This window comes from Cystoisospora suis, assembly GCF_002600585.1.
Source record: "Cystoisospora suis strain Wien I chromosome Unknown contig_1796, whole genome shotgun sequence".
Classification (NCBI taxonomy): domain Eukaryota; phylum Apicomplexa; class Conoidasida; order Eucoccidiorida; family Sarcocystidae; genus Cystoisospora; species Cystoisospora suis.
In genome coordinates, this window is record NW_027154596.1 from 1 (window position 1) to 10,697 (window position 10,697).

The 10,697-nt window shown below is 43.1% G+C and overlaps 1 protein-coding gene across 1 annotated transcript; it reads right to left on the bottom strand.

Moving 5' to 3' along the window:
* Nucleotides 1-1,568: 1,568 nt before the first annotated feature.
* CSUI_003982 (uncharacterized protein) lies at nucleotides 1,569-10,290 on the bottom strand. Its single transcript, XM_068064177.1, has one exon. The coding sequence runs from the start codon at nucleotides 8,854-8,856 to the stop codon at nucleotides 2,980-2,982; it is 5,877 nt and encodes a 1,958-aa protein (XP_067923842.1). The 5' UTR covers nucleotides 8,857-10,290; the 3' UTR covers nucleotides 1,569-2,979.
* Between the last annotated feature and the right edge of the window lie 407 nt (nucleotides 10,291-10,697).

Genomic DNA, 10,697 nt, shown 5'->3' on the forward strand with positions numbered 1-10,697 from the left:
TTCTTTCTGTAATTCACGAAGGTTTGCTATAAAGAACAAACACCTTTTTTCTTTTGACGATTTGAAGAGATTAAGAAAAGAAGAAAAAGCGACGAACTGAGAGAAAGAAAGAAGACAAGGTAGAAGGGACAAAAGAAGAAGTTCCACCTCTATTTCTTTTTTCTTTCTATTTCTTTCTTATCTCTTTCTCACAGACTCCATAAAATTCTCTTGCCTGCAAGGGAGACATATATAGAAAGAGATATATAGAGAAAGATAGAAGTGTATAGAGAGAGATAGATAGCTAGCCGAATCGGTAGATCTCGCGCCAGAAGAGAACTCATTCTTCTTGATCTTCTCCTATCGATCTCTTCAATGCATTTACCTATATCTGAGTGAAATCTATCTGTCTATCTTCAATCGATCTATCTATCGATCTCTCTCTTATTTTCTTTCTATTGAGGTATGTAGAATCTTCTGGAAGACAGACATGTCTATCTATCCCTTCCTGCAGAATGCAAAAGAAAAGTTCAGATAACGAGCAAAGTCTTTTTTTCTTATCTCTTTCCTTTCTCTTTCTTTCTTATCTCTTTCTTTCTTTCCTCGTTCTCGATTGGATTCTCTTCAGATCGGTCTGCCAGATAGATGATCTAGCTGAAGAAAAGAAGAAAAAACGTGAAGAAGAAGAACGGTTACTCCTTTCTCTAAAAGTCATGGCTCTATATCAGAATCGTTCATTGAAGAAACACTCATCCATTCTCTCTACTTGTCTACTTTCTTTCTGTCTGTTCGTCTCTCTCATTTCTCTCTTCTTTTCCCCTGACTCTCTCGTTTCTACTAGTAGATGTCCGTGTATATATGTCTATATATATGCAGAGAGAGATATAGACAGAAAGAGAGCTGGAGAAAATATAGGTAGATATTCATGCATGTATCTCTCTATCTCTGTCTCTACATCTCTCTATACCTTTCTCTCTCTTTGAGGTTATCCTGTCTGTATTCTATAGTAGACTCAACGAGGCATTCGCTATACCAGCAGTAGCTTACACGAACATATGCACCTCCTTCTTCTTCTCTTTATCGCGATCTTTCTTTCGTTCTCAGCCTCGTAGTATCTTATCGACTCCTCCGCTGCCCTTCACGGACCAGGAAATTTGTTTTCTCTTTCTCTGCCTCTCTTGAAATCTTTCTTTCTGTGGCCTTTTCTTTCCTCCTTATCTTTCTTTCTTTATTTGGGTATTGTTCTCGGAAGGGTACGAAGAAGAGAAGAAAGGTTTACTAAGCTACCTATCTAGGTTGGCGCGATATTCGTTAAGTGGGAGAGAGAAAGACTTTAGGCGCTCCTGCCGACTCTCTATGTAGACATGCGATCGATCTATCTATCTATCTATCATCTATCAGTCTTTCCCTCTCTCTATGGATGTCTCCTTCCTTCATTCCTCTTCGTCTGTATCATATCTCATGTAGATATACGTCGTTCGATCTAGATGTGTGTCGGACGGTATAGGGAGACATCTGTATGCATATATATACATATGAGGATAGATGATGAGTCCGCATGTCTGTATGGTATTCATCGGGTTAGGATGGCTAGACAAAGTAAGGGAATCGCGATAAGAAGAAAAGAGAAGAAAAAGAGAGGACGCAGACAGACAGAAAAGAGATTAAGAAAAGAGAAGAAAAGAAAAAAAGAGAGAAAGACTTTTGTTACCGGAAGAACAGAGAAAAGGAAAGGAAGATTGGCAAACTCCTCTTGATCATAACCCCCACAACTCTGAGATAGAAGAAGAACAAGAAGGAGTGAATTTCTCTTCTTCTTCTTTGTGTTGGCAGTAGACCATTTGCAAGCCTTTGGAGAACCGCTTAGTCAGTTTAACGACAGAGAGGGATCCCCTCGTGATGAAGAAGAGGGAGAGAAAGATCTCTACGATTTTCCCCTTCTCCCTCAGTCATTCTCTCTCTCTTTCTCTTCACTCTCTTCTCTTTTCTATACAAACGTCTTCTTCACTACATGAAAAGAAAGAGAGAAATGAGAGGGAGAAACGCATGCCCTCGCGTTTATAGTCGTGGTGGTTAGAGACTTTTTTCTTTCTTTCTCTAGACGATAAGAAGAAGACACAGGCGGGCCTTCACAGCTTAATGCCTGCTCTGTACGAAGGATATGGTCTCTCACATGACACATCAAGTTCTCCTCTATAGAAAAAGACCTCCGCGGTCTCTTCTGTTTCTACATCTATCTCTCGTTAATCTATCTTCAATCTGCCTATCTGTCTTTTTTGATCTACCTATCTATCTCAAATCGATCTATCTCGCTATCTGTCTCAGACCTAGCTATCACTCTATCTGTCTCAGTCCTTTCTCCTGCGTCCAGTGGTTGGTCTGCAGTGATTGCATGCACTGACTTTCTTCATTGGAATCCTCCTGTGTATGTTTTCTCGCGAGACGTAGAGAACGATTGACAGAGAGAGAAAGAAGAGATAGAGAGAGACTGACGGCTTGATAAGAGGTATTCTTTTCTTCTTTCTATCCTTTGCCTGTAGAGAAAGCACGACAAGAGCTGACTCCAATATCCAAAGAAAAACTCAGGTGTATATACACCCCAGATGGGACACAGCAGCTATGACAATGAAGATGAAGAAGATAAAGACACTCCTTCTCACTCTAAACACCTTTCTTTATTTCCCCACACTCCCTTGTCTGTCTGAAGAAAAGCCAATTTTTCAATCAAAGATAGATCTCTTCTACACGAGGAAGAAGCAAAACAAGGAGAACAACGAGGGATTCACAAGAAGAACAAAAACGATTTCTTACGAGGAGAAGAAGAAAAGAAAAGAAAAGAAAAGAGAAGATAACACAGAAAAAGAGACGAGAAGTGAAGAAGTTTTGAAAAGTCTGTAAAGAGGACAATCACGAAGAGAAGAGGAAGGAGACGATCTGGTGACTCTATCTCTCTCCTTTCTCTTCTTTACAAGCATCTCGAGTCTTTTCACTTGGCTTCCGTTACTGCTTCATTGTTAATTCTATCAGAGGGACGCCTGCAGTTCTTCTTCTTTCTTTTTCTGATGTACTGAAGCCTGATACCCCAGCATTCTTCTTGCTTGAAACAATCTTCTTCTTCTTCTCCTCGTCTTCGTCTTCTCCTCCTCTTCTTCCTCTCTTCTCAATCTCAACGTCGATTGTCATGAATCGATTCTTCTTCATGTTGATCATCATCTGGTTCTCCTTCTTGTTCTCTCCTCCCCCCGCTATCCCCATCTCCCCTCTCCTGCTCTTTTCTTTACCTCTGGAGAAGTTCGTTTGCTTGCTATCTAGACTTTCTTTTCTATCTTTCACGGAAGGGCTTCTTTTCTTCTCAAGCTCTTCACCCACGGGACACTCGCCATGATTCTGTCTTGAAGAAGGAATCATCGCAGCAACAAGATTCCTCTTCATTCTCGAGACTTTATCATCTTCTTTCTTCTGAGAAATGGGATAATGAAGAGGATGTGATGCTCCCTCTCTTTCTTCAGGTAAACCAAAAGAAGAAGAAAAAGAAGAAGAAGGAGAAAACACTTCAATGTCCTTTTTCTTCTTCTCCTCTTGTTCTTCTTCTCCTCCTCCGCCTCCTCCTGCTCCTTCGTTAGATTCACACGTAAGAGATAGAAAGGAAGAGGGACGTCTATGAAGGCGATTTCTGTGAGCTGCGTGTTTTTCTTCGATCCTCTTCTTCTGTCTTAAGATGGTCTCCACAACCTCTTCACATCCACCTAGGAGAGCCGCCGACTGTTCTCTTATCAAGGCTGTAAGATCCGAAGAAGAGGAAGGACGATGATGATGATGATGATGACGCTCAATCTCCTTCGCTGTCATCATGCTCTTCTCATTCTCACGACGATGAAGAAGAAGAGGAAAAGGATGCGGTGAAGGAGAAGAAGAAGAAGAAAGAACATGGCTACGGTTACTCGGTGTTAAAGAAGCACACTGGGGATTGAGAAGAGATGTCTCTGAAGAGAGTCTTTCCTTATTGAATTTCCTCTCTCCTTCTTCTTTCTCTTCTCTTTCTTTTGGTTGGTCTTGCTCTTCTCCCTGTGTTGACTTAGAGAAAGAAGGAGCGTTTCTCTCTCCTTCGCTTTCCATGTGCTTTGACGGCTCTCGAAGAAGTAACGATGAAATAGGATAGGTGCGATGACACCTCATTGAGACAGGGGGGTGAAGAGAAGGGGAAGAAGAAGAGGAAGAGATCTGATATGGAGATGGAAGAGACAGATGGTGTCTGGCGAGATAAAGCTTCATCTCCTCTAACTGTCTCCTCATAATTTCAAGTTCTTTCTCATCTTTCCCACCTTCTACACGTCTTCTTTCATAAGGCTTCTCTTGGTAGCGATCCTCTTGCCTTTTCTTCATTTCCTCTTCTTGTTCTTCCTTCTCTCTAGAGGACTCGGGTGAAGGGAAGAAGAAAGAAGGGGGATGAAGAGGATGAGAAAGATGAGACGATGAGGAGGAAGAAGAAGAAGAGAATGAAGATGAAGAAGAGGAAGAAGAATAACCAGCTACACCATAAGAAAGAACAGGAGAGAAACAGGAAGAAGAAGAGGAAGAAGAGGGTGAAGGAAGAGGAGACGCCGAAGGAGGTAAAGACGGTTTTAGAAGTTCTTCATCTTCATTCGAATATAAGCTCGTTGATAAACCATTCTTATCAGAAGTCTCATGAAGACGATGATCTTCTTCTCCTCTATTCTCGGTTCCGAAGCAAGGGATTCTTTTTTCTTCTCCTCCTTCTCCCTTCTCCTTCTGAGCCCGAGGTGTACGTACACCACCCCGATCATATACAGTCGGTTGAGAAGACGAGGATAGCGATGATGAGGAAGAAACGGTCTTTCTAGGGAGAAGTGAAGAAGATGAAGCAGAGTCTCTTTCCTCTTCTTCTTTTCTTTCTCTTTCATCTTTAAAGTGTTGTCGTTGTTGTGCAGATGAAGAAGAAGAGAAGGACGAAGGAATGCTTGAATGTTCGTCATCGGCACCATCGATTTCCCTGTGATGGCTAGATGAGCGTCGATACTTCGATGGTTGTGGTGTATCGAGATGAAGATGAGGAGGAGCGAGTGAACTTTTTTCATGATGTGGATAGATGAAAGGAAGCTTATCAGGAGAGAAGGAAAAAGTTATATCTAACTTATCTAGCTGGTCTGCGATCTCATCTAAGAGCTTCAGTTCTTCTTCAACGTTCAGCCCTGTCTCGTTCGTATCTTTCCGCACTTTTATCGGAGGTATCAAAAGCCCCCCACCTTTTCTCTCTTCTTCTTCCTCTTCTTCCTCTTCTTCTCTTCTTCCTGTTTCAGTTCCGTCTTTGATCTTGTTGTTCTCACTTGGTTGACGAGCTTTCCTCCTTGAGACAGATTTCTTCTTTCTTTCTTCTCTCCTGGATGTCTCGAAGCTCTCTTCTTCTTCTCTTTCTCCTTCTTCAACAAGGAGAGCGCCTCCACACTTTTCAGATGATGGAGAGGAAGATGATGGATCTTCAGGCTTCACATGAGGTGTACGTACACTTGAAATGACAGTCCCTCCTCTTGGGGTTCTACGAATCTCGACTTCGATATTCGCGACCTTCGAAAGAAAATCGGAAGAGGTAGAGACTTCATTTTTCTTTCTCTGACAGGATGAGGATAAACAAGAAGAAGATTTCTTCTTTCTTTCTTTGCTTGGTTTGATACTTGTATGAGATGAAGCTCCAGAAGGAGGAGGAGAAGAAGACTCCTGCAAAGATTTCCTATCATCACACGAACAGATATCCCTCTGACCTTCATACAGATGACACTTCTTACAAGGACTCTCTCTTTTTCCTCTTCGTCTTCTTCTTGTTTCATCTTCATCCTTACGATCACTTGAATCTTCTTCTTCTTCACGCTGTCTCTCTCGATCTCTTCTTCTTTCCTTGTTCTTGCTCTTTCTCCGACATCTCCGGCATGTGGTCGGCGAAACAGAAGAAGAAGACGAAGAAGAAGAGATTTCTCGTCGCTTCGCTTTCCTCATAGGAGAAGAAGGAGAGGGAGAACAAGAAGAACAAGAATGATGACAGGAGGAAGAAGAAGTAGAAGAACCCCTATGAGATCTTGTTTGTCCTTTGAAGGAACCTCTTCTTCCTCTTCTTTCTGTTTCTTCTTCTTTTTTCTTCTTCTTCTTCTCTGGAGAAGTTCTCTCAGCCTGTGCATGCTGATACTTCACCAAAGAAGAAGAGGAGGAGATGAACTTCTTCTCTTTGTTCGAGTGAGAACTCGCCTGAGAAAGAAAGTGTCTATTACCAGACGCCGACTGCGAAGATGACGGACGTGAAGCCCTAGGAGTTAGGGAGTATCGAGGGAGAGAACAAGAAGACGAAGAAGAGCATCGAAGCGAAGAAATCTGATGGCGTTTACGAGAGGGGGAAGAAGAAGAAGGCTGCGGTTGCTGCTGTGGTTTATAGGAGGAGTGGAAATAGATGGATGAGAAAGAAGAGGAGGCACGTTGAAGTCTATAGAGTCTCAACTTTTCCTTTCTTTCTTCATTTCTTTCTTCTTCTGTCTTGTGATGAGTTTCTCCGTCGCCATGGAACCTCCGTTTATATTCGTCGATGAAAGGCCTTAGATTCCTCTGCATAAGAGACAGCTTCATACGGTATTCTTCAGAGGCCAGCCCCGCATGTGGAGATGTACTTCGCAATCTCCTTGTAATAAGATCTGACGGAGTGGCTCGATACCGTGAGAGATCACTTAGAGAGTCATTCCACGGTTTCTTCTTCTTCTTTTTTGTGCTTCCTTCATCTTTCATCTCTTCAGGAGTTAAGAAAGGAACCGAATTCGATTTGAGAAGCTTGTCATATCTTTCATTCGTGAAAGGCTTCTTAAAGAAACAAGTCCTCTGCTCTCCTGGTATCGACCTAGATCCATGGTGAAAAGATCTACAAGATCGAGATGCAGGAGATGGAGGAGGAGGAGACACTCGAGTCTTCTGTTGAGCTCTTTGTCTTTCAAAAGAGATAGGAGAAACATAACTCAATCGAGAGAAAGATGATGATGATGATGTAGGTCGTCCGTTCGGTTCTCCTTGTTCTATTCTTTCTTCTTCTTGTTCTTCTTCTCTCTCTCCTTGTCGATATGTGGCGATCGGTGCACTATGCGGGCGGTGGGAAGAAGAGGCAGAGAAAGCTCTTCTGACAAGGAAAGATCTTCTACTGTTACTTCTGCTACTCATTCCTCTTCTTTCTTCATCTTCTCCTTTTTCTTGATATGGTCTTCCTTTTCCTTGTCTTGTTCTCTCTTCTCCTTCCTGCCCTAGTTGTGCCAGCTGCATAGACACCTCACGACGCTGTCTCCGGACCTCCTGAAGTCTCTCCCACAGCATGAGTTGTTCTTCTTTCTTCTTCGCTTCTGCACGAGCTGCAAGAGAAGAAGAAGAAGAATAAGCAAAAGACGAAGAAGAGGAAGAAGAAGGAATCCCCGAGCAATACCCAATAGAAGAAGAAGTCTGAGGTCTTGATAATATTGTCATTCTTGTTCTTGTTGTGGTTGCTAAAGAAGACTTCGCTGCCACCATGATAGCTTCCTTTCTCTTCTCTTCTATCTCTCTCCCTTCATCTCTCTCCGTTTCTTCTTCTTCTTTTTCGTCGAAATCCTGAGCTATAACTTGACCGCCCTCGTGAAGATGAAGAGCTTGTTGTGTAGAACAAGGTAGAGGAGAGGCACATGGGGGAAAGAAAGACGGAGGAAAGGCAGGAGGAGAAGAAGAAACGCCATGAAGAGAAGTTTGAAAAGACTGCGATGGATTCTCTTCATAAGGACATGCGAAGAAGTACGATGAAGGGAAAAGGGGAGCAGGAGGAAGAGAAGAAGGACAAAAGGAAGAAGGGTGAGAACAAGAAGGAAGATAGGGGTGATGATAAGGAGGATAAGAAAAGACTTCATGACAGTTATTTTTGCTATGATGTGTATCTTGTTCATTGGATAGATTCTGACTATGTCTCTCTCCCTGTGAATCTTGAGACACGTCTCTTTCACAAGTAGAAGAAGAGGAAGAACAATCGATCCCGCTGTCTCTCTTCTCCTCGTCCCTCTCTTCTTCACACCTCATAGCAGGAGATGATCTTCTCTCGCGACAAGCCATCTCTCCTTGCGTTGTATTCTTGGGCTCGATAGAGACAGGGGGACTCAGTCCATAAGAAGAAGAAGAACTTGGGTGAGGCTGACGAAAACTGGAATGAAGTGAATGGCCGCAACAAGAAGAAGATGAAGAGGAACAGCAGCAGCTACAGGGAAGAGAGCCATGGGGAGCTAACTCGTGAGAAGGATAGACATGAACGGATTGTGTATGAGGAGAAAAGAAGTACCTTGAGAGATGAGAAGGAGGAGAAGAAGAAGAGGGGTTGCCTGGGGCGACGGCAGAGTGGAAATGATGCTGATAAGAAGAAGGGACGTTGTTAGACCTGCTGACGACGGCGTCAGAAGGGAGAAAAGGATGGGAAGGAGAAGGATAGAAATAAGAAGGAACGGGTGAGGTCGAAGATGAGGGAATAGAGGACGTCGGCAGGGGAGAATGAAAGGAAGACGGAGGATAGAGGGGAGAAGAAGACGTTACACTTGTCCTTCTATTAGCAGGATGAGAATGGAGAGGGTCACATGAAGATTCAATATGAGGCTCATCCTGAGGTGTACAGTCAGATGATGTTTCTTCTTCTTCTATTACTTCTTTCTCTAAGAAGTCTTCTCTTTCTTCTTTCGTACGATCGAAGTATCCCTTCTCCATCTGTTCCTCTTCTCCTTCTTCGTGATGTAGACCCTCCTCTCCTTCTTGTGCTTCTTCTTGTTCTTCTTCTCCCCCTGTACAAGAAGGAATGACGACGTCGCCCGAGCTCTTTCTTCTCGTCATGATGACCAAAGCTCACGAAAGAATTAGGCTCTTCGCCTCCTTGACGTCGTCTTTCTTTCTTTTTCTCTTTCTGAATCTATTCCTTCATCGATTCCGCCTCCTCTTTCTTTCTTTCTATTCTTCGAGGGCATGCAGAAAGAATCATTCATCTGCAGGCTAAAGACGATGCCCCACGAGAAGGCTCGTCATCCATTCGATCTTCTTTGTTCCTTCCCATACGAAATAGAAAGAGTCGGCTTCATCTTCTCTCCTTATGGCTCGCTATCTCTCCATCTCTTCTTCTTCTTCTCCTCACGGGGTCTTCACTTCTGAAGAAGTCCACACCTCATCCATCCTGTTCTCTCTTCTTCTTCTTTCTCAGAGGTAGGAAAGATTTTCCAGGCCTTCTGCTTCTTCTTCTGTTCTCTTTTAAACTCTCTCTCTCTCAAGCAGCCTTTCTCATATAGGAGGAAGAGGAGGAAGATAATAAGGAAGAGAGATAAGTCTCCAGGGGCAGTTCAAGTTCATTCGATTTTCCTTGTCTCTTTTCATGAGGCATTCATCTTCGTCTTCTTCCTTTCTTCTTGGAGAGAAGAAAGAAAAGAAGTCTCTATTGTTAAGAAGCGGCGCTTGAAGAGAAGCTAAAGACGAGCGACATTTCAACGATATAGGAAAGTTCTTTTCTCCTTCTTCTCTCTCTCCTCTACCTCCGTCTTAGAGATGAAAAGACTTTGGAAAAGTGAGGTCAAAGAGAGAAGAAAGGAGGAGAGAAAGAAGGAATCGGTTGTCTATACACCAGGAAGAGCAATGATAGGAAAGTGAATGAAGATGTCTATAAGGACGGAGACAAGTGTCAGGAGAAGAGCATAGAGAGAGGTGGAAGCCTTCATTCTCAATTTCCTATTAGATGAGGATTTGCACTGAGAAGGGAAAGGGAGATAGACGAGAAGAGGAAGACCGTGAAGAGACAGACGTGTGATAGAAGATCTGAGGACGAAAGAATGAGAAAAAGAAAGAGTGTGAAGAAAGGAAGAGTGGCGTGAAAGAAGAGGAAGGAGAAAAGAAGAGAGAGTTCTTTGACAAGAAAGATGAAGAAAGTCGCGAAGAAAGAAAGAGAAGAAGAATCTGTAGACATTCACCACCCTGGAGGTAACTCGAGAAGCTTGAAGATTTGTCCTATCATTATTATATATATAGCGACGATGTGTCTGCTGTTTCTACGATTCTCTCTCCTGTGTTTCGTCTCCTCTCTTTGCTCTCTTCTTTCTTGGTGAGAATTGACAGGAGAGGCATGACAGAGAAAAAGAAAAGAAGACGGAGAGATAGATAGACATACACCTCTCTGTAAAAAGTCGATGAAGAGACACAAGAAGAAGACAGAAAGAAGTGAAGACCAAGAAAGACACGGAGAGATGCAAAGACAAGAGGAAAGAAGAAAGATAGAGAAATCTTCACGAGGAAACTCTCCCTCTTGGAATCTTCCTAACTTTTCGACACACCCGAACTCACTTGCTTCTTTCTCTCCCAGGTTCCCTTGGTGGTAGTCAAGCTGAGCAAAGTGAGCTTATAAGTTGCTTCTAGGCTTAGTCATTCATACATTAACCGGTTAAACGCATCGACTAATGGCATAAAAACCGCACGGCCAGTTAACTGGTTAAGCCAACCATTCATCACGGGGTTTCTTTCATCACTCGAACACACAAGCACCAGCCAGGCAGGAGGAGTTGCAACAGCTGCAGTTGCTTTCCCCGTCGTATCTAAAAGGCTTTTCTTTCCTTTCTTGTTTTCTTGCGCAACTTGAAATCCCGAGAGGAGAGAGGGAGTGAGGCTGAAGGTTGTTGTCTCTGCCGTGTGGACGTACT